At 39.0% G+C, this 27,666-nt stretch overlaps 1 protein-coding gene across 1 annotated transcript; it reads left to right on the forward strand.

Moving 5' to 3' along the window:
• The first annotated feature begins 466 nt into the window (after nt 1-466).
• On the forward strand, nt 467-27,666 carry dnah12 (dynein, axonemal, heavy chain 12). Its single transcript, XM_079477877.1, has 74 exons — nt 467-751; nt 917-1,128; nt 1,648-1,735; nt 1,840-1,866; nt 1,966-2,155; nt 2,251-2,320; nt 2,532-2,690; nt 2,809-3,004; nt 3,159-3,347; nt 3,466-3,619; nt 3,737-3,828; nt 3,922-4,100; nt 4,190-4,325; nt 4,630-4,755; nt 4,857-4,991; nt 5,327-5,520; nt 5,878-6,118; nt 6,235-6,420; nt 7,470-7,670; nt 7,835-8,029; nt 8,169-8,290; nt 8,609-8,891; nt 8,984-9,103; nt 9,188-9,344; nt 9,624-9,796; nt 9,971-10,123; nt 10,315-10,554; nt 10,643-10,888; nt 10,975-11,094; nt 11,181-11,290; nt 11,608-11,791; nt 11,883-12,023; nt 12,179-12,262; nt 12,370-12,558; nt 12,731-12,850; nt 12,927-13,109; nt 13,198-13,349; nt 13,675-13,813; nt 13,921-14,087; nt 14,178-14,433; nt 14,520-14,819; nt 14,898-15,076; nt 15,176-15,368; nt 15,456-15,617; nt 15,692-15,886; nt 16,116-16,249; nt 16,711-16,873; nt 17,098-17,178; nt 17,268-17,444; nt 18,119-18,250; nt 18,332-18,421; nt 18,500-18,640; nt 18,736-18,977; nt 19,053-19,200; nt 19,279-19,424; nt 19,509-19,723; nt 19,839-20,031; nt 20,842-21,031; nt 21,119-21,291; nt 21,372-21,512; nt 21,609-21,767; nt 21,860-22,004; nt 22,140-22,290; nt 23,147-23,400; nt 23,490-23,630; nt 23,711-23,848; nt 24,162-24,395; nt 24,474-24,662; nt 24,794-24,897; nt 26,006-26,210; nt 26,444-26,581; nt 26,654-26,745; nt 26,837-26,904; nt 26,987-27,666. The coding sequence occupies exons 2-74, from the start codon at nt 929-931 to the stop codon at nt 27,178-27,180; spliced, it is 11,904 nt and encodes a 3,967-aa protein (XP_079334003.1). The 5' UTR covers nt 467-751; nt 917-928; the 3' UTR covers nt 27,181-27,666.

A 27,666-nucleotide genomic window follows, 5' to 3' on the forward strand; every position in this document is an offset into this window, starting at 1 on the left:
ATTGGTGGATAGTTATCTGGCAGGTTAAATCCTACATGACTAAGTCCTAAAGCACACTACATAAGGGAATGTAGTCATGGTTTCTATAGCAGCCAACAATAATCAACGTTATTTGTAATGGAAACCATTAGTGTTTGTATTCTTTATTTTCAGGAGGGTATTGGCTCGTGAACTCCCCAAAATAACAAGGCTGGGCAATGTTGCCCCCTTGTGGTAAGGTTCGAGCCCAAAACTATCATTAAAAAGGGAACAGCGACGGTGTAGTTTCCTCTCGAATGATATCGCAGGCTGCCTACAGGGCTATTAGAATGTACAAATATTGGACATCCCTTTCCTTTATATTCACTTTAAGAATATCAAAAGACACACAATACTAATCACTCAAGATTCAGTACGATTTGCCCAAAAAACAAACACAAAATGATCGATCTCTGTTTCAAATTGTTGTGCTGAGGCAGCCGTCTGCGACTCATTTCGTAACATGATCACTTGTTTGGTGTCCCACCTTCTGAGCGACATTACCTGTATTAAGAACTGTTCTTAATGCCTGATGTCAACATTGCGGCACGAATGCCGAGCAAAAATATTTTTGAAAAACATTGCAATCAAAATGAAGCAGTCCTTCACGTCGATGGCACGTGATGATTGATAAGTCCGCTTCCGGTTGTGTTTCTATAGAAACCGCATTGTTTGAGGAAGAACTGCAAACTTCGACGTAGGCTATACCGCAAAATAACAGATACGAGAGAAGGTAAAATTGCATATATTCAACTTTAATAACTCTGGTATGATCAAAATGGCTTGGAGTTTGCTTCTCACTCTCGTGTGGCAACACCAACGCCACACCTTAGGGATCTAAATGACTTAATTTTGAAGCACATCAATGCAATATATTGAATCTAATAATTTCTTTCAGTGGTTCAAGAAAATGCCTAACTCATCGGGGGCATTTAAACCTCATGGGGCTGATGCTTTGCAGAGGTTCAATGCGTTACCACCTATACCAACCATAAAGGTCGATGGAGGTAGGACAGGGTTCGACCTCCCAGAGCACCGACAGGCTCTGAGAAGAAGATTCCTGCAACACAGTAGAAGTAAAGTACAGCAGCAACAGATCCAAAGGATGATGTAAGTAATTTAGTTTAGTGGTGATGTCATTTCTGTTGACTGTAGTGTAACTCTCATACCTTTACGTTATTTGCCACTTTGAATCACTTAATTTATTAGATGTTGATTGATTGTTTTTACGTTTAAAAAAGAAAGATATTTATTTCACTTGGTCAATAGTTTGTAATGTTTTTTTCAGTCTGCGAGAAAAAACGCGCGACTCTTTAATAGGACTTTTTACCTAGTCGTCCAATCACAGTGCAGTAGGGGCGGGGCAAATAACGCAGAACTTAATACTTCTGTCAGCAAGTAATCGAGTTCTCAGTTCTGTACCAGATGCCACAACATTAATACTTGATGATTAAACAAACTGAATCTGAATCACAGCCATGCTGATATAGAATCCGACTGCACGCTTTCTCGCTTGATGTTGCTTTAATAGCACATTAAACTGCAGAACATTGTGGTTTGTGCTTTAAATATCATTAACATCTGTGTATTATAATAAGAACATATTGTAATAGTGATATGTGAAATTAGAGCTGACAGGGCAATGCAAACTCACCAAAGGATCCAGAGAAACGGACCAGTGCCTCCTCGACCCCCTGAACCAGAGCTTCCCTCAACAGTATGAAACCTTATTTGATCATACGTTTTACACTGAGCAACACCATAATATTTCATTTTAAATATTTCAAATGTGATTGTTAATGAAACTTATATTTTTTCTAGATGATGAGTGAAAAGAGGAAGGAATATGTACGTTTTTATTTCCTTTTTTATTTCAGCTTTTGTTATTATTTAATCTCATTTTCTCTTACAAATTGTGTTGTCGTTTCCTCCACTTTTCTCCTGTAGGAGAACTTCTTGCGTCTTAAAGAATGCGTTGAACTCAGTCCAGTTGCACCCTTTCAGCAACAGTGGCTGGAAGGCATGCTGGCTCGAGTGCCCCCTCAGCTCCATCAGGGGCCCGGCAGACAGAGATTGCTGGAGCAAATCTGCGAAGAGGTCAAAGAGAACTATCAAAAAGTGATAATACAGTACAAACGTGAGTTACCTCAGACTCTACTCATTTTCCTTAAAAAATAATAAAAATATCTTAAAATATTGGTAAACTAAATAAGTTCTTAATGTTTTTCATAGTAAATAGCACATTAAGAGACCCGAGGTTAACAGACACAGATCTTACCCAAGAGTCTGGTGTATTTGCAGAGTAAGTGTGCAGGTTCATGCAAATAAAATCTATTTATTTGTTTATTTACATTTCTGTAAATTAAGTGTTACCATTAGCCACCACGAGTCAAATTACAATTTGGAAAATTACATACACATAGAGAAATACATACATTGACATACATGTAAAACATTGGCTTGATAAAGTGCAACAGGACAGTTTTAATGATGAAAAAATTACACTTTGTCAGGATTCCAGATTTCTCCTGTCCGTGGCATGACAGTTTCGTGCAGAGCCGAAAAGAGATACAAAAGAATCTACACACATTACATCCAGCCATGAAAAGTATCTTGGATATTTGTCACAGCGCGTTCTCCCATCTGCTCCTCACTGATCTCTCAGACTGCAGGTACTGTATGCTTTTTACATCTATTAAATTAAAAGGAGAATCCTTTATTATCCATGCTGTAGAATATCAATGTTTAATGTTCATCTGTTGAAATCTCATCTTGGAACCTGTCATAAAGGTCGACAGGGCCTGTAGACTGTCAAAGCCTGAAGAACAAAGTGTCTGTCGAGTGTCACAGAGTCGAGGAGAGGCTTATGAAATCTTGGTTCCCCCAAGTTATTCACCTTCTTACCAGCAAAGCCACTCTGCAGGGAGTTAAACCTAGAAAGCTTGACTCCTTTTATAACTGCGCTTCAACACTTATATCCAATAAGGTAAACTGAGTTTTTAAGATCAGATCTGGGAATGAAAATTCTGTTATCTGTATTAATTTATTTGTTCTTTTGAACACAAAAGATGTTATGTTTGGATGAACTATCCCTATAATTAATGTATAATTGATAAACAAACAGTCTGTTTTACTTTTAGCTGAAGACACTAGTTGAGAGAAGTGTGGTGGCATTTGTCGCCCTCTTTGATCCATTCAACATCAGCAAGCTCCCTGTTTTCAAAATGGACTTGATTTTCGATGATGAAAAAATGGATTTCTACCCCAGCTTTCATGACCTCGAGGAGACTGTACTAGAAATGTTAAACCTCATCATTAATACCATGCAGGTCAGGAAATATGAATTACAGTGTTTTACAGGAAAATTGTTGTCTAAGTGTATTTCGATTCCATTGATCAGATTTTGTCTACATGGATGTTTGATTTAAAGTTCTACCTGTTTCACAGAAAGTACAGACGATCCAGTCATGGTTAGCGGAGACAGACGTCTCTATGGCGGATGCCAGGCTTCCAGATCATGTTAAGATGTGGGCACAAGACACTGTTAGGAACGCTGTTAGGAAAAACTTGGATGGACCTGCCATACACTTCCAGAGCTATGGTAAGTATCTCAGCTTCACTATCACTTTACAATTGCTCATACGTTTTCTGATAAGAACAAGATTGTCACCCTATAGTAAAATCTAGCTTGTAACTTGTTCCTGTTCATATTCTGTAGTTGACCCCTATGACTGGTTAGTCAATGGTACCGCAGAGGCACAAGTACAAGCATTAATGGTAGAAGAGCATTCCTTTGAAGAGTACACTAAGGTCAGTCTGTAAATATATGAATACATTCCTATGTACAGTATACCAATGGATTTGTGTTGTTGAATTTGTTTGTTGTTTCTTCTGCTGTTCCAGCAAGTGGAGCGTTTCAGGTCAGTGTCACAGGAGATATCCGGTCTTCCCTCTCTAATACATTTTGACATGGTACGGCTCGACTGTGAGGAGCTCAAGCAAGGCCTCGCAAAGAAAGCTGATGCATTTTCCAAAGCTCTTGTCGGAAAGCTTGTCACCTCACACCATCGATCCAGTCTTCAGTGAGATATGCTTTGTCAATGTCAATCCCTTTCTCTGTGGTTTACATTTCTCGAAGATAGTGAGGGTAAAGCATGATTTTTTTTTCTAGGATCTGTAATGAGTTTGAGATCATTAGAGACACGGCTTTGAAAGTCCCTGAGTCAACGGAGGAAATGACAGAGATGATTACTTACATTGAACATGTGAAAACTAAAGGAATACCGGAGTTCAACAACAGGATAAAAGTGAGCATTTCAAGATGAATTGCGCCTGTTTACTTGTACATGTACATACTGTGAATAACAATTTAAATTACGTTGAAATTAAACTGGTGGTTAGTGTGCCGACATATAGCGCTAGTTCGCTCGGAGCGACCCGGGTACAATTCTCGTCTCGTGTGGTCCTTTGCCGATCCTGCTCCCCTGTCTCTTTCCAGCACTTTCCTGTCAGCTGTCCACTGTCATATCATAATAAAGGCAAAAAAGCCTCAAAATATAACTACAAAAAAATAACATTGAAATGACAATGAACTGTTTATTCTTTCTCTAGGAAATACAACACAGGTTGAATTATTTGTTGGAAGTTCATACTTTTGATTCAGAGCATCTTGAAATGAATGCAGCAGTGCTTCTCTGGCCAGAAAAAATATACCCGATCTTTAACCAAAGTGAAAAGGTGATATTCTGGAGATATATGGAGATGTTTAATATACTTATATTTAATGTATTTAATATTGTCTGTTTAATAGACAATATAAGCTTTTTCTGATATTGCAGGTGATGGAAGAGGCCAAGTGTAAAGGTGAGCAGGAACTTCTGGGACGGAGAGAGAAGCTGTTGCTTGAGTTGAAGAAAGTAGGCAGCAAAATAGAGGAATTTGCAGAGTGCTCTGAACTTGATATGATGCAACAGGTATATTACAAACTTAAATGTTAGGCCTTATTTATCTCTCCAGTTCTTGAAACTTTTCACTTGTCATGAGAAGCAGTGGTGTTCGGGTCAATGACATTGTGCCTGTTGTTTTTGGGTAAAACAGAAGGAATAACATTTATGAGCTCTTTATGATATTTCAATGTTTTGTCCTATTTGAAGGTTGGTAGGAAAAAATTAACATTTACTTTTGTTATATGTACAACAGAAATGGACGATGTGCCTAAGATCTCCTTTTGTGTTTCACGTGAAAATACGGTCATGGAATGACATTGGGACTTTTATTTTTATTTAGCTTCTTTGTGTTTTATTTACAGTATGCTACTGATGTGAGAACAGTGCAGAAAAGAATTCAGGATATTGAGGATGCAATTGTATTCATCAACAAAGAGGAAGAACTTTACAAAAGGGATCAAACATTTTACCCAGAGCTAGACGTGATGAAGGAAGCTGTTGAGCCCTATCAGAAGCTCTTCAACGTGGTTCTGAAATGGCAGCGTACAAAGAAGAGGTTTGAGAAATTACCAGTCATAAGAATCATATTTCTCAGATGAAATGCAGCACTATATAATTCCCCAAAAAACTAAATTTACTCCTGTTTCATTTAAAACATGTATATGACTCTTTCCTCTTTCTTGGCTCACAAAAGCAGATATTTAGAAGATTGTGTTTTGTATTCATTGTGTACAGTGGAAGTCAATGGGAAGTTGATTGTGACCAACATTCTTAAAAATATCTTGTTTTGTGTCTAGTCTGAGATAAAGGGAGAGTCTTCTCAGACCAATGTCATACAGTGTGTTCTTCTAAACTTTTTTCTCCAAGAATGCTGCCTTAAACGAAGCTGACTCAGTTTTGTCTTTGAGTTTAGATGGATGCATGGATTGTTCTTGGATTTGAATGGTGACAGTATTGAACAGGAGGTTGAGGAGTTCCTCAGAGAGATATACAAGATGCTGAAGTCCTTACAGCAGAAACAAAAGAAGGCTGAGCAGGAAAGAGCGAAAATAGAAGGCGTAAAGAGGAGGTCCAAAGAAGAAGAGGAAGAAAAGCAGGAAAATACCACTATTATTATTTGCTCTAGTGCGCTGGATCAAGTCAAAGAGTTCAAGGTAGGTTTCCATCTGTGCTACAGACAGAGTCCGTTCACGTTATAGTATTATTTTATCATGCTAAAGAGACTATTTCTGAGCATATTTCTCCATTTTCATCAAATATTGCTTTACAGGAGTGTATTCCATTAGTGTCCATTCTGTGTAACCCCGGCATCAGACCTCGACACTGGGAGCAGATGTCAGAAGTCGTAGGCTACGATTTGACGCCCGACTCAGGCACCACTCTGCAAAAGGTCCTCAAACAGAACCTCACTCCTTACCTGGAGCTGTTTGAGAGTTTCAGTGTAGCAGCCAGTAAAGTAAGTGCGCTGTGGTTTTAAACATTGCAGATATATGCCCTAACGTGATGAGGTTCTCTTTCATCATCTCGTGTTCGACCACCTATGGGAAGGGAATCTGTACCTGACCTCTGCAGTAGCATCCAATTGCACCAAGTCTGGCTTTGACAGACAGGAGCGCATGCACTATGCCAGGTGAGGGCACGCCCAGTTAACATTCTCACAACCTCTGGTTTGTTTCTCACAGCTCGTTGGTTGGACTTCACTCTTGTCTACAGGGGGACATATCTGTGGATCAGCCTCCCCCAGACATGATTGTCTTTTACGCCAGGTTAGCTGTTGTTTTCTGCGTGCTGCCCACGCTCGCAATTTTTGTAGGATGGCTGCCTCCCTCTTTTCCCCTTTTTCTGTCACGTCGCTATCTATATCGGTGCCGGCCACTCCCGGGATAACCATTCACGTGTCTCCATATGTGGTGCCCTCATTGCCACAGGGATTCCTCGAGGGATTACCATCCCTACAGTGTGTTTTGCACAGGTCTCAAACACGCTCATAATCTATTGATCTCCCCGTACATTTTAGAAATTGCCTGGTGCTCCCTGCTAAACTCCGGCGACTCAGATCAAAGAGACCACAACCCAGAGCGAGTTGTGTTGTCCGAGTCTGATGGGGAAAATGGCGATGCTGATGCATGCTCGGGGACCTCCTGTGGTGCGACTTCTCTCAACTGGGCCGACTGTAGCGACAAAGAGCGCTTTTCCACCATCGTGCTGAACCGTTCTAAGAACAGTCTGAAACGGTTACTGTTGTGTTTTCACATGAGCCTGGTTCAACTCGGCACGATTAACAACTGTTTTCGGCTCTAAAATTTCTGCACGAGAAGCGAATATGCTCACTGAGGAAAGCGGTAATGTCCGTCAAAGCCAGACTTTGTGCAATTGGATGCTTCTGCAGAAGTCATGTACTGATGCCATTCCCATAGGTGGATCTCTCCACTCCATATTTCAGAGAACCCGGGTTACAAACAGTAACGTATTGTTTTATGATGACATCATTCTACACTCATTTAGGAATTCGCTTTGGAGAGGGCCATGCAAAACATGGTGGAGGTCTGGGATTCAGTGTCATTTCAACATTATCCATACAGAGATACTGGGGTGTCCATCCTCTCCTCTGTGGATGAGATCCAAACCATGCTGGATGACCAGATTGTGAAAACTCAAACCATGAGGGGTTCTCCGTTCATCAAGCCTTTTCAGAAAGAAATCAAGGTCAGAGGTTCTACAATTTACAGAATCTAAACATGTCAAATGGAACATATTACGTATCTTGCGATCTTCCTGGTCAGAGGAGTAAAATAAATATCTATTTTTTCTATAATGGATAAGAAATATTCTGATGTTACTGAATGCACAACAGTTTTTCTTCACATCAGGCATGGGAGGAGAGTTTGATCCGTATCCAAGACACTATAGATGAGTGGCTGAAGGTACAACGTCAGTGGCTTTACCTGGAGCCCATCTTCAGCTCAGAGGACATCATGAAGCAGATGCCTGAGGAGGGTCGTCTCTTTCAGATTGTAAACAAGCACTGGAGGGAGGTCATGAAACACTGTGTGAATGACCCAAAGGTGCCCCATATACCATATTCAATTCAAAATGTAGTTAAACTGGAGATGTACAATGGTCACAGGGTTTCGATGTGTCCATATAATAACATAAAGCAAATTTCATGCCTAAAGTATCCAAATTAACATTCCGTTTGCATAGGTTTTGCCTGCAACCGGTCTTCCTGGCTTGTATGAAAAACTACAAGAGAGTTATGTCCTTCTTGAAAACATATTGAAAGGCCTGAATGCATACCTTGAGAAGAAAAGATTGTTTTTTCCACGGTAATTTAACTAAAATATGCATGTTTGAAGGTGATGTGTGTCATTTTTAGCTAAAATAAATACTTTCATGCCCAGTGTGATAAAATGTTAAAGTAAATGTTGTTAAGAAAAAAATATTTTTTACTTTTAGACAAAATTGAAACACTTAGTCAAATGTCAAAGTGATTGGAAACAAAGGTGCAATTTCCTTAAGTAACATTGGTAGCAGAGAAATAAAACGCTTCACTTTTAAGTTCCTAAATCACATCCTGCCATCTTATTTGTATGTACTTTTGTAAACTTGTAATTATTTATTTCTAATATTTCTACACTTGAAAGATTCTTCTTTCTGTCAAATGATGAAATGCTGGAGATCCTCTCTGAAACCAAGGATCCTTTGCGAGTACAGCCCCACCTGAAGAAATGTTTTGAGGGCATTGCTAAACTGGACTTCCTGCCTAACCTGGATATCCAGGCCATGTACAGCAGTGAGGGCGAGCGTGTGGAGCTCATCCAGCAGATCTCCACCTCTGAAGCGCGAGGAGCTGTGGAGAAGTGGTTGATGCAGGTGGAAGACATCATGTTGAAGAGTGTCAGAGACGTGATCAATCGCTCCAGGCTGGTAAGACTGATTTTCCCTTTAACAATTCCAATTCTTGGATATCTGTGAAATTTAAGTCTTTATTAAGTTTGATAATATAACGTTTTGTTCAGGCTTATCCAGAGACTAAGAGGAGTCAGTGGGTACGTGAGTGGCCTGGTCAGGTGGTTCTCTGTAGTTCTCAGATGTATTGGACGCTGGAGGTCCATGAAGCCATACGAAGTGGAGCTAATGTAAGGAACTACTCTGTGGATCACGGGACTGTGTGCTTATTCTGTGTTGTGTTTTTTAACATGTTGATCCTTTATGATTTACAGGGTCTGAAGAAGTACTATGAGCAGCTTCAGAATCAACTGAATGATATTGTGGAGCTGGTGAGGGGAAAGCTGCCCAAGCAGACACGCACGACTCTGGGAGCTCTGGTGACCATAGATGTGCATGCCAGAGATGTTGTCATGGAAATGATTGAGAAAGGTTTGCTGGCTTGGATTAATCTATCTTGTTGCATATTCACCCTCAAACCTGTATATGTACAGTACTGTATATAGAAAATATTTTGAGAAATGTCCCAGTGGTAATACAATGGAAGTCAATGTAGGCCAATGTGGTTTGATTGCCAACGTTTCTTCAAAATCTCTTCTTTTTTGTTTTGCAGAAGAAATAAAGTCTTACATGTTTGGAGCGAAATTAATGAATCTTGAAAGAATGAAAAATTGTTTTGTAATTGTGCTTCTTCTTTCTCAACGGTTTCAGGTGTTTCTAGTGAGACAGATTTCCAGTGGCTCGCACAGCTACGTTACTACTGGGCCAATGACAATGTTCGTGTACGGATCATAAACTGTGATGTGAAGTACGCTTATGAATACCTGGGCAACTCTCCTCGTCTGGTCATCACACCCCTAACAGACAGATGCTACCGAACTCTGGTGTGTTAAATAACTGGTTTACATTATACTATTTATTATGCTGGTACAGTGCAGAAGATGCTGAGGTGCAAAATTAACCAACAACATTAAAATAACCTCTTACAAAAAAATGCTGTATATAATTTTTTTGTCACAGATGCATTTTTTATATTGTGGAGTATTACTTTTTTACAGATTGGGGCATTTTACTTGAATTTGGGTGGAGCTCCTGAGGGCCCTGCAGGCACAGGCAAAACCGAAACCACGAAAGATCTGGCCAAAGCCCTCGCTGTGCAGTGTGTTGTGTTCAACTGCTCTGATGGGCTGGACTATCTAGCTATGGGAAAGGTAACAGGACCTTATATATAAATATATCCTATTTGGATCAAGAACTCTTTAAAGTAGATCTTTAATCTTTTTTAATTTGGTTTAGCTGGTCTCCTAGCCTAACCGGATGAGAACTTTCATCATAAATAATGAACATATATAAAAACTTATATTAAACTCCAAGTCACAGGTTTTTCTCACTGGTCTCGCAGTTCTTTAAGGGATTGGCATCTTCTGGAGCCTGGGCATGTTTTGATGAATTTAACCGTATCGAGTTGGAAGTTCTGTCGGTGGTCGCTCAGCAGATTTTGTGTATTCAGAGAGCCATTGAGATGAAGCTTGAGTATTTTGACTTTGAAGGCACAGAGTTACGGCTCAACCCCAACTGCTTTGTGGCCATCACTATGAACCCTGGATACGCCGGGCGTTCTGAACTTCCTGATAACCTCAAGGTGCTGCTGACTCCATCCCTTTGTTTTTATTTAATTAGCACTAAAGTGTTTAATATGACTATAATAGTTCTGCTTTTGTATTGTTCAGGTCTTATTTAGAACAGTGGCAATGATGGTGCCAAACTATGCACTCATAGCTGAGATCTCCTTGTACTCGTTTGGCTTTCTCAATGCTAAGCCTCTCTCAGTGAAGATTGTGATGACATATAGACTGTGCTCTGAGCAGCTCTCTTCTCAATTTCACTATGACTACGGCATGAGAGCTGTCAAAGCAGTGCTGGTGGCGGCCGGGAACCTCAAACTCAAATTTCCAGATGAAAACGAGGATATACTTGTAAGTGCATGGCAGACCATTAGCACCTTTTCTACCATATTACAAATTGAATGAAGTTTAATCGGTTGTTTTTATCCTGTTGTTAGCTTCTCCGCTCCATTAAGGATGTTAATGAGCCCAAGTTTCTCTCTCATGATATTCCTCTTTTTAACGGAATCACCAGTGACCTGTTCCCAGGAATTTCTTTGCCCGTGGCTGATTATAAGGTATTTACTTAAATAAAAGTAGCAAACATTTTTGTTTAAATTAATTGTGAAGAATTTTATTGAAATCTTCTGTTTGTATCCATTAGCTGTTTCTGGAATGTGCTCAGGAGTGCTGCAAAAATCACAATGTGCAGCCTGTCAAGGTTTTCATTGACAAAATGATTCAAACGTATGAGATGATGATAGTTCGTCACGGGTAAGCTTATGACCTCACACCCTCTGTAGAATCATGGTAAAATAACAACTTACTAACTTTGAACTACAGCTATAGATGAAATCAATAAAAAGCACTCTCATCCATTCATCCATTCCAGTGTATGTTGAATTTCAACAGAAACAAACCTATGAATGACACCCAACAGCAATGTGAAATACTGAAAGAATGCAAAGATGAATGAAAGTTGTGAAAAAATCCTAAAGTTCATGTGAAAACATTAGTATAGTGTTGTTTAAACATAAATATGAACTTGTTTTCTTTACAGTATTGAAGATTGTCAAAAAAATGTTTCATAGGTTCATGCTTGTAGGCGAACCGTTTGCTGGAAAAACCAAAGTTCTTCATGTTCTCGCAGACACTTTAACTCTAATGAATGAAAGGGGCTATAATGAAGAAGAAAAAGTTGTGTTTCAAACTGTCAACCCTAAATCTATTACGATGGGTCAACTGTTCGGTCAGTTCGACCCTGTATCACACGAGGTCAGATCTTATCTTCTACAATATATGAGATTTAAATCCTTTCTGCTCTTTAAATGTTTCTTTGTTCACCTTGTGCACCTCGTTTCTTCAGTGGACTGATGGAATTGTTGCAAACACCTTTCGAGAATTTGCATCGGGTGAGACCCCCGACAGGAAGTGGGTGGTGTTTGATGGACCTATAGACACATTGTGGATTGAGAGCATGAATACTGTGCTGGATGACAATAAAAAGGCAAGTGTCATATATGAGGAGTGTTGTTTTTGGCCTATAGCTAATGAGCAATTCTGAACTTTTCTTAAATTATTTTTCATGATATTTAGTCATTTTTCCTTCATTTGAAAAGGGTTTAACACGTGAAGAAATTAATACATTTTATTTCATTTTAGTTGTGCCTCATGAGTGGAGAGATAATCCAAATGTCCAGTCAGATGAGTCTGATTTTTGAAGCCATGGATCTGTCACAAGCTTCTGTGAGTCAGTCACTCTCGGTATTTAATGCTAAACGTTAGTGCTCTGTAGAGCCACTTCAGCTTTTATTTACTATATCATACTAAATATAACCCATTTACCCGTGTAGCCAGCCACAGTGAGTCGCTGTGGAATGATCTATTTGGAGCCGTCTCAGTTAGGATGGACTCCTCTGGTTCAGTCATGGATGAAAACGCTGCCTGAGCCCCTTCAGACACCAGACAATTCTACATTACTGCAACAGCTCTTTGACTGGCTGCTTCCTCCAGCACTCAACCTGTTACGAAAACACTGTCGGGTACATTTCTTTCCTTTCACAAATGAATTGATCTGCCGTGTATCATATAAACATATTAGATTATCTTTGATCTGGCCAGTGTGATCACATCTTGACATTTTGTCTGCTCTCATGTGACCTACAATAAACACATTAGTGTGAGCTTATTGGATAACTCTTCTTTGTTTTCCAGGAGGTTATTCCCACCAGCAACAGTAACACGGTTGTGTCTCTCACGCGGCTCTTTGAGATACTCCTGTCTGAGCCTTTAAAAGAAGATCCAGGGAATAAAAACATACGCAAATGGATTATGGTACCGTAAATACTTGTATAAAATATATTTTCCCTACTTTGTTCAATTGGTAACATGATTATTTTGCACTTCACAGGCTGCTTTTGCTTTTGCTTTGGTGTGGTCAGTTGGAGGTTGCTGCGACACGGACAGCCGATGTCGATTCGATCAGTTTCTGAGGGAAATTGTGTCCGGAAAGGCAGAAAAACATCCCCTACCTGTGTCGAGATGGGAATGTCCGTTTGAGGAGAAGGGTCTCGTGTACGACTACAGTTATGAGGTTGGCATATAGCAGCATTACAATAATTTGAATTGCAGTCATAAAAGTGACTATTTCTAAATATTATAAATTTTCTATTCACATTAAGTTTAAAGGAAAAGGCAGATGGGTTCACTGGAACGAGTACATAAAAAATGTAGCATTAGGCGACAAGAATACTAAAGTACAAGATATCATCGTCCCCACAATTGACACAGTGCGATACACCTATCTAATGGATCTATGCATTCAATATGGGATGTAAGTATGTTTACCAAACATTTCACCATTTAGGCTTTTAGACATAAAGAAAGCTGTAACTCGTAACTTTTTGTTCAAAAATAAACAAAAATCAGTTATTAAGCATATAGAAAATCTGTGTTTAAATGTGTCTCTTTACCTTCCCCCTCCTTCACAATGATAAACTTTTAATAATGCTTTTTTGTGTTTTATGTATATAAACATGTTTGTAAACACATACTCTCTCTCTCTCTCTCTCTCTCTCTCTCTCTCTATATATATATATATATATATATATATAAACATATATACAAATGTTTACATGTTTTCATTCACATGAACTCAGGCCTCTTCTGCTTGTTGGCCCCACCGGCACTGGCAAATCTGTTTATGTAAAAGAAAAACTAATGAACAATCTGGACAAAGATCTCTACCTTCCCTTCTTCATCAACTTCTCAGCTCGCACCAGTGCCAATCAGACCCAGGTAACCTATCCCATCACTGACCACATTGTCAGTAAGCTACTGTAACAGATACTCTAAAATGAAATTAGCAGTAACCTTATAAATAAAGCTTTCTTTTTATCTTGTAGAACATTATCATGTCCAAACTAGACAAAAGGCGGAAGGGAGTATATGGACCTCCTATGGGAAAGAAATGCATCATATTTGTGGACGATATGAATATGCCGGCAAAGGAGGCATTTGGTGCACAACCTCCAATTGAGCTGCTTCGTCAGTATTTTGACCATGGAAACTGGTAAACAACACCTTAAACGTTTTAATACAGAAGCATTAACAGTCCTAGTCTTTTGACGTCTAACTTTGCAACTATCATGCTTTGTTCCAGGTATGACCTGAAGGAAACTTCCAAAATCACATTGATGGACATACAGCTAATCGCCGCGATGGGTCCCCCTGGTGGTGGGAGGAATTCAGTGACCCCTCGGTTCCTGCGACATTTCAACATCTGCAGCATCAATTCATTCAGCGATGAGACCATGGTTCGAATTTTCTCAAATGTTGTGACTTTTTACCTCCGGACCAATGATTTCCCACCTGACTGCTTTACGCTCGGGAATCAGATAGTCAGTGCCACACTTGAAGTGAGTTGTATATTTTATGAAAAAAAACCTTTGATTTTTCTACTCTGATTTCTCTAATCTTGTTCTATGTTTACTGTGTGAAACAGGTTTATAAAAAGGCCATTGAAAATCTGCTTCCTACCCCGGCCAAGTCTCATTACACTTTCAATCTGCGAGATTTTTCACGTGTGGTACAGGGCTGCCTGCTGCTGAAGAAAGAATCGCTTTCAAACAAGCGAACAATGATTCGTCTTTTTGTACATGAACTGTACCGTGTCTTCTACGACCGTCTTGTGGACGACAAAGACAGAGCCTGGCTTTTCACTCTTATAGGAGAAATTGTAAAGCAGCACTTTAAGGAGAACTTTGACACAGTCTTTGAACATCTTAGGGACGATAACAAGCATGTACGTAAAAAGTGTTAAATAAAATGTTTCTGTTTTGAATGACACTGTAGGTGAGTTTTATGTTTTGTTTCTCCTCAGCTTCGTGAAGAGAACATGCAGAACCTGTTATTTGGTGATTATATGACACCTGACGTGGATGAAAGCGAGAGGCTCTATGCTGAGGTTCCCTCCATGGTGCGCTTTGGCGAGGTCGTGGAAGCTTGTCTGGAGGAGTACAACCAAACCCACAAGAACTGCATGAACTTGGTCATATTCCGGTAACCCTGCTGTTCAAACTTATTATATGACACCAATCAAGAGAGAGAAAGCAAGAGTAGAAATCCCCAATTATGTATCTTCACCCTTGTTCTCTGTAGTTATGTGCTGGAGCACCTGTCCAGGATCAGCCGTGTTTTAAAACAGCCTGGGGGAAACTCTCTGTTGGTTGGGGTCGGAGGCAGTGGACGTCAATCCATCACCAGGCTTGCCACTTTTATGGCTAATATGACCCTGTTCCAACCTGAGATCTCCAAAAGCTATGGCGTGAATGAATGGAGAGATGATCTCAAGGTATTGTACAGTATAATTAAAGTTAGACCCCAAACTGAAAATTCTGGGATTTTTCCACCTGTTGTCATGTATTTTTGTGTTGTCCAGCGGCTGATGAAGAATGCTGGAGTTAAGGGCCAGAAAATGGTCTTCCTGCTCACTGATGCTCAGATAAAGGACGAAGCCTTTTTGGAGGATGTGGACAGCATTTTAAACACAGGAGAGGTGCCTAACATCTTCGCTGTGGACGAAAAGCAAGAAATCATGGAGGTACTTGCAAATGAAACTTGAGGGTTGTCTTGTAATTGTATGACATTTTAACAATATTTTCCTCTCTGTGTCAGGCTGTGCGTCCCATTGCTCAAGCTGGGAATAAAAATTTGGAGTTCAGTCCTTTGGCTCTGTTTGCTTATTTTGTGAATCGCTGCAGGGAGAATTTACATATAGTGGTAGCCTTCAGTCCAATAGGAGATGCCTTCAGAAACCGGCTGAGACAGTTTCCCTCTCTCATTAACTGCTGCACCATAGACTGGTTTCAGGTGAGATTGGCAAGGTCATGGTGGAGATGCTTGTGTTTCTAAATACAATATATTTTGTACTGTTAGCACGTAAAATTGTGGTACAGTTAACTTCTGTATGATAGATTTCTGGTGATTTTTTAGAAGTTGAAGCATCATCTAAATGGCTATATGTTCATTGATCAGTCTTGAATAAAAACTGATGGCACATCCGAAAGTGAAATTAAAGCTCACATTCTAATCTTTACAGCCGTGGCCTGAGGAGGCTTTGGAGCGAGTGGCTAATAAGTTCTTGGAGACATTGGAGCTAAGCGATCTTGAGCGACAGGAAATTGTGCCGATCTGCAAGACCTTCCATACTTCTGCTATAGATTTGTCGCAAAAGTATAATGTTTATGTAAAACCTTGTACACTGTTAACTACTGTAGTTGCTAAATTACAGGTACTTTCTGATGTTAAAGAGACAGTTCACCCAAAAATAGACAGGTTTACTAAAAGTCGAGAATCTGTTTACATTTCTTAGTTCTGATGAACACAGAGAAAAATATTCGGAAGTATGCGGAACAGTTCTTGGCCGCCATTGTAGGGAAAAATACAATGGTAGTCAAAAGTGCCCCAGAACTGTTTGCTATCCTATATTCTTCAAAATGTCTTATTTTGTGTTAAACAAAACAAAGACATTTATAAAGGTTTTCTAAATTTTTCAATGGTGGCCGAGAACTGTTTGGTTACAAGCATTCTTTCTGTGTTTAACAAAGACATTTTAAAACACGGTAAGGGTTAATGAAGACAGAATCTTTTCCTTTAAGCATGGTTTTTAACCTAATTTTACTTTATTTGTGCAGGTTTTTGTCAGAGCTGGGTCGCCATAACTATGTGACTCCTACCTCTTACCTGGAGCTCATCGCTGCCTTCAGACTTCTTCTCACTCAAAAACGTGACACAGTCATGAATGCTAAAAATCGATATACAAATGGACTGGACAAACTAGCTTTCGCAGAGTCTCAGGTAATGTGAAGATAGTAGATAAATCTGAACTGTCCTCTCAAGTTACACAATATTGACCATTCTCACGTATTGTCTCTGAAAAATGTGAACTAAATGTGAACTATTGTTTTTCTGACTATTGTAAGTTGCTTTGGATAATAGTTTATGATAACTGCCTTATTGTAAATCTCACAGCTTTTCGGGTTAAATCATGGAGATAATTTAATTCACTTTTGCTGGTCTAGGTAGGTGAAATGAAGAGGGAGCTTGTGGATCTTCAGCCTAAACTGGAGCAAGCTACGATTGACAACACTAAAATAATGAAAGTAAGAAACAGAAACATCTATCTAAAAAAACAATTATTTTAGGTATTCTGTTTTTGATTAAAAGACTTGCATGTATTTTACCTCTGCAGGTTATAGAGGTTGAGTCAGTGGAGGTTGAGGCCAAAAGCAAACTCGTCCGTGTGGATGAGGAAACAGCTACTCTTAAAGCCAATGAAGCCCAGGCTCTGAAGAATGAATGCGAAAGTGATTTGGCAGAGGCCATTCCTGCACTGGAGGCGGCACTCTCTGCCCTGAACACACTCAAGGTCGCATCATGTACTTAACAGTGAAACGGTCAAGTGTTATGTTTCACCACAAAATCATAAAACATTGATATGATTAAAAACGGAATCCAAATTTTAATGCCACTGTAATTGTATTGTATTGTAATATTATTTTGACAATGGACATTTGCATTCACCGTGAAAACAAAACTGACATTTTTTTATGGAACCTGCAGTGTTTATTCAGTTCAGACAAAATCAAGCCCCTTCCAACATTTTCCATTATTCCAAAGGTCAATTCAATCAGATATAGCTATATCTTACCCTGCATATCTTGTTTTTCCTCACATAAATTCGGTGACAGCGCAACCTAGTGGTAAAAAGTTAAGCAATTATATTGTGTTCCTAGTGCCTTTAAATCTGATATTCAAAAACATATCATCAGAAATGTCCACTTGGATTTCCATTAGTGCTGGGGCTTGACCCCGTAATGGCTGCTTTCACCATTTTTGTTCAATTTGTATTTAAATAAAATTGTATACATATTTATTGACAAATATTTATTTTTCCTTTTGATTTTGGGGGGAAATGATTAAGATACCTAATAGCACACAGTTATAAAGGATACAATTTGTGTGTGATTAAATGTTACCTAAAGCTTATAAAACGTCAGTCAAAGATGAATTGATTGTGTTTTCTTGGATGTGTGATTTCAGCCGGCTGATGTGGCGATTGTTAAAACGATGAAAAACCCTCCATCAGGAGTAAAGTTGGTTATGGCAGCAGTGTGTGTGATGAAGGACATCAAACCAGAGAAAATCAATGATCCTGCTGGAACCGGACAGAAGGTCATCAGAAGTCCAGAAAAGTCACATCCAGTGATTTATCAGTCTTGATATTTTTTGACAGCATTTTATCTGTTCATATAGATTCTTGACTACTGGGGTCCAAGCAAGAAGCTGCTGGGCGACATGAATTTCCTCAAGGACCTGAAGGAATATGACAAAGACAACATTTCTGTGAGTCTGTATTGGAGATCAGGGTTTGGAGTCTTGCAACTGTGGCTGGTGTATTTTAATAGTGTTGTTTTGTGACAGGCTCCAGTGATGGCTAAAATCCGTAGTGAATACATGACCAACCCCGACTTTGACCCCGGCAAAGTGGCGAAGGCCTCCTCTGCAGCTGAGGGGCTAAGCAGATGGATTACAGCTATGGAGGTTTATGACAGAGTTGCCAAGGTGGGCAGACACATGACTTTAACATATCTCATGCCAAATTACTTCATCACTCGATCACTACTTGAAAATCCTAAATTTGTCCGACTGTATGTCAGGTGGTTGCTCCTAAGAAGGCTAACCTTATCGTGGCCCAGCAATCCCTGGCTGCCACCATGGCCCTGCTGGACCAGAAGAGGGCGGAGCTAAAGGAAGTGGAGGATCGCTTGGCCTCCCTGAAGAAGACTCTTGAGGACAAGACTGAAGAGAAAGCTCAACTGGAGTACCAAGTGGACCTCTGTGCTCGAAAGCTGGACAGAGCTGAGAAGCTTATCGGAGGTTTAGGAGGAGAAAAGATAAGGTTTGAGCCAGGAAAGTCTTTAGTTGATATTTGAAGAATGTAAACTGAAGAAGATGTTCCTGTATTTCTACACAGATGGTCGCATGCAGCCGACAGTCTTCAGCACACATATGATAACTTGACAGGCGATGTGCTAATATCTTCTGGAGTTATTGCTTACCTTGGAGCTTTAACTGCCAGCTTCCGCCACGAGTGTACCAAAACCTGGGTCAAGCTCTGCAAGGTATCGATCTTCTCTGTGAAGATTCATGTGTCCACATATTCAATGTTGTTAGTTCTTCAATGTTCTTATTCTGCTTAGTCCAAGAAGATCCCGTCATCTGATGACTTCTCTCTAAGTAAGACACTTGGCGATCCGATTCAGATAAGGACCTGGAATATCGCCGGTTTGCCCACAGACAGCTTCTCCGTTGACAATGGTGTTATAGTGAGCAACTCCAGAAGATGGTATGACTCAACCAAAGTGTTTGACTGAAACAAGTCTGTTGTCTTAAAATCCTTTTAAAAGATACTCTGTGTTCTCTTCTCCAGGCCGTTGATGATTGATCCACAGGGTCAGGCCAACAAATGGGTGAAAAACTCTGAACGGGAGAATAACTTGAACGTTATTAAGCTAACCGATGGAGATTTCATGAGAACGCTTGAGAACTGCATCCAGTTTGGTACTCCACTATTGCTGGAGAACGTAGGGGAAGAGCTCGACCCGTCCTTAGAGCCACTTCTGCTCAAGCAAGTTTTCAAACAAGGTATTTCACATTCAGCCTTGTAATATAAATGTCTGTTTTTAAGTTTGTTTGGATTGCATGATAAATTCGACGGTCAGTAAGAGGTTGAATATCAAAATGTGTTTCCACACTGTAGGTGGGATGGACTGTATTAGATTGGGAGAGAGTGTGATCGAGTATTCGTCTGACTTCCGCTTTTACATCACCACGAAGCTGAGGAACCCTCATTATTTGCCTGAGTTGGCCACCAAAGTGTGCCTTCTTAACTTCATGATCACCCCGGAGGGTCTTGAAGACCAGCTGCTTGGCATTGTGGTGGCAAAAGAAAGGTAACAAACCCACACTTGCATACTGAACACATATATGCAACTCTTTTCCATAGTCAGGTAAATGAATTGTCACATCCCAAACTGTCCATGTTCCTTATAAATGGACACATGAAAATTACAATAATATTACTATTTTGTGACTTATAAAGAGCCATGCCTTCTTCATTTGTTGTGTATTTTTGCTTCCGGGGTGCACATTTTAATTCACATAAGAAGAAGTATGTTGTCTCTGAAAAACGTGTCGTTTTTGTCACATCCATAACACATGAATTGTTCTCTCTTTAATGAAAAAAGAACTTGTGCATAGACTGAGATTTTTCTGATGTCTGGACTAATGGGTTTAGTTAAATACAAACAGAATATTCAATATATTAGAAAATAATACATTCTTTGAGAATGTTCAAGGTTTTGACGGAAAATGACACATCCATAACGCCATATAAACCAATAATAAACCATCAATCGAACTTTGTAAACATAATCATTAATAATAATATAGATACATTTTATAATATTTTTATAATAGTAGAATAATAATATATATTTTTTATTTCACGTCAAAGTTTGCAGCGTGATTCATCTCAGAGTTTAGGTCTTAGCTTATAATTAAGAAAATGACAATTGTGTAGAGAAATTTATTGTTAGAAATACTTCAATTCACATCAATTCATAGCCATTTTACCAAAAAGCAATGCATTTTACTTGTGGAAATATCTGTAAAGCCTCTTCAGCATACATAACCACAACTTTCTCCACGTTCTTGTACAAAATGAATGCCCTTTTATGCCATTTCTGCTCTGTTTTCTTTAGACCTGAACTAGAGAATGAAAGGAATTCCCTGATCCTTCAGTCTGCAGCCAATAAGAAACAGCTTAAGGAGATTGAGGACCAAATCCTTGAAACTCTGTCTTCAGAGGGCAACATCCTGGAGGACGAGAGGGCCATCCAGATCCTAGATGCTGCCAAGATCATGTCTAATGAGATTACTAAGAAACAGCAGGTTCTTAGCAGAGCTAGTCTAGATGCCTTTTTATTAACATCACATAAGTTTGTAGCTTGACCACTGTGCCCTTCTGGGAAATTTCAGATCGCAGAGAAGACTGAGATTGAGATAGCTGAGTCAAGAGAAGGTTACAGACCCATTGCAACACACTCATCCATCCTCTTCTTCAGTATCGCAGATCTGGCAAACATCGACCCTATGTATCAATACTCTCTCAACTGGTTTGTCAACCTCTATGTCAACTCCATACAAGACAGGTGAGGAATAAATAATGCATGTGTGTATAAGAACCATGATTTTACTGTTATATATTTGTGTAACTATTTGTGTTTTCCAGCTACAAATCAAAGATTCTAGAGAAGAGGCTCAAAAACCTGAATAGTCACTTCACCTATAATCTGTACTGCAATGTGTGCCGGTCTCTTTTCGAGAAGGACAAACTTCTCTTCTCTTTCTTGCTTTGTTGTAACCTGCTGCTGTAAGTTGAAAACTCAAAATTCTAATACGGTATAAAACCATTGAGAGTAGACTTGAACAACATTGTGTATTATAACATGGTCTCTCATTTAATAAGGGCTAAGAAGGAGATAAAATACTCTGAATTTATGTTCCTGCTCACGGGTGGTGTGGGGCTACAGAACAAGGTCCCCAATCCTGACCCAACCTGGCTTCCAGACAAGAGCTGGGATGAGGTCTGTAGGGCCAGCGATCTTCCAGCACTACAGGGCCTTAAGTATGAACTCTCTCCTTGCCGTTTAAATATTTGCATGATACATCCTGTGTAATTTTAATATACAGTATCATTTGTTTCTTTTTTTTATAAAGGGAGAGTTTCATAAAGAGTCCTGAGAGTTTCCTGGGCATTTATGACAGCAAAGAGCCATACAATAGAGCTCTGCCCAAACCCTGGTGTGATCAACTGAATGAGCTTCAGAAAATGATAATTTACAGATGCCTTCGACCTGATAAAGTGAGTAGCCTCAGGTCTAAAATGGACATTTCCTTATCAATGTCTTTTATGATTGAGTATAAAAGAGTCCTTCTGTGTGAGTGCTGTTTATGCAATGTTTATGTCTTGTTTTAATATATTTTTTATTGTTTACAGATTGAGCCAGCAATCAGCAAGTTTGTAACTTATAAACTGGGAAAGAAATTTGTTGAACCTCCTCCGTTTGACCTCAGTAAGAGCTACGTTGACTCCAACTGCACTATTCCACTGATTTTTGTGCTGTCTCCTGGTGCAGACCCTATGGCTAGTAAGTGTTATTAAGCACTTTTAAAAGTTTGTACAGGGTTTCTTGTTTTCAGTGTTTTATGGTATGAGGTGCTGTTATATAGACAGTTTCAGCTGCAACAACATAAACAAACGTTATGTGGCGCAAACTTAACATTCCGGTAGACCTCTTCAAAGAATCAATGACGTTAGTAAGAGGTTTTGATTTAATTTAATTTAATACAATTAATTTACAAACAAATATAAATATTAACTAAAATTAATATAAATTATACAGTATATAAAATATATTATTGTATTATATTATATATATTATATTAACCAAACACAGACCGGAAGTTAACAGGCCTTCCATGAAACCGTGTATATCTGAAAGAATACAACATGTAGGGATCCAAACGATCAACCCTTTCTGTTTTGTTTATTTTTGTCATCTGGACAACACAAACAAATTCTCAGTTCAAAATGTTTTCATACTTTTAAAGAAATATTCAAATATACCCATTCCACAATAAATAAGATACAGTAAATTATACATATAAAAATATAATTGTTATCGTATTTAAAATGCTAAATATAAATGTATTTTTTTGTTTGAAAGCAGAGACTGTTCTTTCATAAGATTTATTGTGTTCATAGGAATAATATTCTCAGTATTAGTATTATGTAAATATAAAAAAAAGAACGGCAACGAGTTTTGGCAACAATTTATTCTTTATGATACAACAGTGTTTTTTTATACTACATTAATGTCTACATCAGGTTTTCATCTCATGTGATATTTCGAAGAGCTTGATGCACCTTCAATCCTTATTCACCTCTACCTACCTGTTTTGTCCAGCACACCTAAGTAAAATACTTTTACATTCATTTTATAGGTCTGCTGAAATTCGCCAATGATAAGAACATGGCTGGCTCCCAGTTTAAATCCATCTCTCTTGGACAAGGTCAGGGTCCCATAGCTGTGAAGATGATCCGCTCGGCCATGAAAGAGGGCACATGGGTGTGCTTACAGAACTGTCACCTGGCCGTGTCCTGGATGTCCACTCTAGAAAAGATCTGTGAAGACCTCAGTCCAGATTCCTGCCATCCAGAGTTCCGTCTGTGGCTGACCAGCTATCCATCACCCATGGTACTTCAATCTTTTAAAGGGTGGTGAAACACAAAATAACAAAGCGTAATAGTCGATATCATTGGATTGATGGTGAGTCTTGCTCTCAGTTTCCAGTGACCATCCTGCAGAATGGAGTGAAGATGACCAATGAGCCTCCCACTGGCTTGAGGTTAAACTTATTACAGTCCTATATTTCTGATCCTGTCTCTGACCCGGAGTTCTTCAGTGCATGTCCTTACAAAGAGCTAGTAAGTCAAATCCTTCTGTCCGGTTGTATTGCATCTCTAACATGTTTTGGTAGTAAAAACCACTGACTTGTGTTGTGTAGGTCTGGGAAAAGCTGTTGTACGGAGTTTGCTTCTTCCATGCTCTTGTACAAGAAAGGAAAAAATTTGGCCCATTGGGATGGAACATTCCATATGGTTTTAACGAGTCAGATCTGCGCATTAGCATCAGACAGCTGCAGGTAATGGACTGGGTATAGATTCAATTCACAACATAGCACTTTAGATACAACACAGTCAAATCACACAAATAATGCAGTTCTGAAAAACAGTTGTTTATTAGACTTGTCTTTGTGCACTTTGTGCATTTCCGAAATGACTTAAGAGTGCCAACCAGAAATTCATTGTATCAGGTTGTATGTTAAGAATCAAAATCATAACGTTGATGTTGTACAAACTGAATTACTGTAACTGCACATTAGTAAAAACATATATTATAATACACAATTATTAGTAAATGAAAGTCCATTGATTTAATCTTTTTCTGTGCCGCAGCTCTTTGTGAACGAATACGAGGAAGTTCCTTTTGAGGCCATCACGTATCTGACTGGAGAGTGTAACTATGGAGGGCGTGTGACAGATGACTGGGATCGTAGGCTGCTTATGACCATCCTAGCTGACTTTTACAATAAAGACGTCATCGAGACCCCACGCTACCCCTTTTCCCCCAGCGGAAATTATTACGCTCCTCCAAAGTCCATATATGAAGACTATGTGGAGTTTATAAAGGTACAGCTTTATGCTTTATGAGAACTCTTATGAAAGTAAAACGGATAAACATGATTTAATGCATTGCATGTTCCACAGAACCTGCCTTCTACTCAGCATCCCGAGGTGTTTGGTATGCACGAGAACGTGGACATCTCCAAAGACCTTCAACAAACTAAACTGCTGTTTGATTCGCTGATCCTGACTCAGGGCGGTGGATCAAAGGGAGGAGGCAGTTCTGGAGGGGATAGTACTCTACTTGACATAGCTAATGACATACTGTCTAAAGTAAGTAAACAATCATTTATTGTATTATAAATGTTTTTTATGAAATACAATAGCTTGTCAAATGTAAAAAAATAAGCTTTTCAGAGGAGTAAATGATTTATTGAAACTCAGCTGTTGGTCATGTGCCTTAGCTTCCAGGTAACTTTGACATTGAATCAGCTCTCATCAAATTTCCTGTGCGATATGAGGAAAGCATGAACACTGTGCTTGTGCAGGAGATGCAGCGATACAACAAGTAAGTTCAGAATTTGAAGTATATTACAGTGGGTTCCAAAAATCTTGGGTTTAACACCAAAAAAAGGAAAATATCATGGAAAATGATGCAGTCAAAATTTGCTGTTGTGCTTCTGAAACCGCGAATCTCCATTATTTCATGATTTTTAATTTTGTTATAAATCATTTTTATAAGTCACCCTATGGCACCGCTTCACAGATAGGGCTTAAAGCTAGTCCGAGACTAAATTAAAATGTGTGACCTGTCTTAACTGATTATAGAAGAATACTTAGAAGAATACATTACTGGTGTGCATCACAAGACAAAACAATGGCCTGATATATTTTAAGGCATTTTTATAAACGCGACATAAATATCTTAATTTTACAATGGCATAGTCCTGGCTTTAAGCTAGGCTGTGTCTGTGAAACGAGGCTGTAATGTTTTTCACTGGGTTTTGAAAATATCTAAACAATGAAAAAGTATTTTGTCATATTTGACAACACACTATTTAATCATTTAAAAATAACAGTTATATTTAATTTCCTGAAAAACAGTGAGTTTGGACATCCAAGGCATCAGGAGGACAGCACCGATATTTAAGATTCTGCATTATTTTTAAGACATTTGTGAAATATAAGGACACATGTGACACTTAGCAGTGAACTAAAAGATATTTACAACTACATTAAAATGTTTTTAGGAAAAGCAAATGTATCAGTCACACTTTTCCTTCTTCTAATAGTATAATTTGTAACAAGAAACATTTAAAACAATGCAACCTTTTCACGTCCGGTCTTTGTTTTAAAGCCCACTTTAGATAGAATCCACATATCACTGCTGTCCTTCTGAAACCATATATCCATATTTCATGATTTTTTGCAATAAATCGCAATTATTACGCACCCTCTTCCTTTGTCACTGGGTTTTGTAAATATCTAATCAATAAAAAGTATTAAAAAGTGCCTCTCAACTTTCACAACAAAGTGTTAAATCATTTTAAAAGTAGTTTTTTTTTATTTTCTGAAAAACAGCAACTATGTTTCAGAAGGACAGCAACAATATGTAAATAGGTGTCTGAATCAGCATCATTATATTCTAACATTGTTCTCTGTGTCTCCTCCATCAGTTTGAGTGGCACTATACGTGTGAGTCTGCAGAACCTAATAAAGGCCATTAAGGGGCTGGTAGTGATGGATGCAGAGCTGGAGGCTGTTGCTGGCAGTTTGTTGGTGGGAAAAGTGCCAGAAAAATGGGCCAAATGCTCCTATCCCAGTCTGAAGCCACTGGGCAGCTATGTAACTGACTTCCTAGCCAGACTCAAATTTCTGCAGGTCAGTGACCTCACCTGTATAAAGAATACATTAAACAATTGTTAAAGGTCCATTGTGTAGTTTGTTTGGATGATCTATTGTCCAATATAATATACATAACTATGTCTTCAGTGGTTACCTAAGAACGAGCTATTTCTATGTATATACGCCGCAGGTCCCCTTTCACGGAATGGACCATTTAGTTTCTGCAGTATCCCTAAACATACAGTATCTGTCGTTCATTTTTCTTACAGGAGTGGTACGACACACACAAGCCCAATGTGTTCTGGCTGTCTGGGTTTTTCTTTACTCAGGCATTCATTGCAGGTGCCTTACAGAATTATGCCAGGAAATACTCCATCCCTATTGACCTGCTTGGCTTTAATTATGAGGTATTCTTTGCAGAAACTGCATTCTTAATACAGATGAAATTGGGAGCTGATTGGTGCTTTTTATTGCCTCAGGTTTTGCCTTCTGACACTGCAAACTCTTCTCCTGAAGATGGGGTTTACATTCATGGCCTTTTCCTCGATGGAGCTCGTTGGGATGGAAAAAGGCAAGACACAAAAAAATGCCATTTCACCTGAAATTCATTGTGAAATATATACAAGCCATTAGCTTTTTATTATTTGTGTTTTTCCTTGCAGTGGAGTTTTGGCTGAACAGTATCCCAAAGTTCTATTTGACGCAGTTCCTATCATATGGATCAAACCAGGTTTGTGAATAAATCAATATCATAGGAGGATTATTGATACAGTTCATTAAATCGCTAAAAACATTTCCTAACCTGTTTTTAGTTGACAAGAGGGTAATGGAACAGCCCCACAACATCTATGTGTGTCCCCTCTACAAGACCAGTGAACGAAAAGGGACACTGTCCACCACCGGCCATTCAACAAACTTTGTCATCAGCATGATGCTCCCTACCAGCAAGCGCCCTCAGCACTGGATCAAAAGAGGCGTGGCCTTGCTCTGTCAACTGGATGATTGACGCATAACCGTTTGCCTTCTAAACCAGCACTTTATCATTGTATTGTTCTCCTGTGTGATTTTGTAATATTCCACTCTTTAACCACTTCCATTATAAAAATATAAAATGTTTTGAAAAGATTTAATGCAAAATAAAGCATGTTTACTGTCAGAACCGCCCCCCCAATCTGCAAACTCATGTGATTGGTTGAGCCAGTGTTGCTATGTAGCGCTGTGCAAAAGCTCAGATAAAAAGAGCAATGTTTTGAATAGCCACAGTGTTTACACTTGTCAGGGAAATGAACCTGCAGATGGCTTCCTAATAGCTTTCTCAGCATATTAAGTGCTGCATAGTAAAAAACACATTACCGGGAAAACACCACAAGCTTAACCTATAATGTGTGTCTCAGGTGGGAAAGCTTTTCTTGAATCAATGCACATCTTCGTGTTTCTCTAAAGTCACAGGTGTTTTGTAGTATTCACAGTGACTTATAAAATATCAAACTGC

The sequence above is a fragment of the Barbatula barbatula genome (assembly GCF_947034865.1).
Source record: "Barbatula barbatula genome assembly, chromosome: 17".
In the NCBI taxonomy this organism is placed as follows: Eukaryota; Metazoa; Chordata; class Actinopteri; order Cypriniformes; family Nemacheilidae; genus Barbatula; species Barbatula barbatula.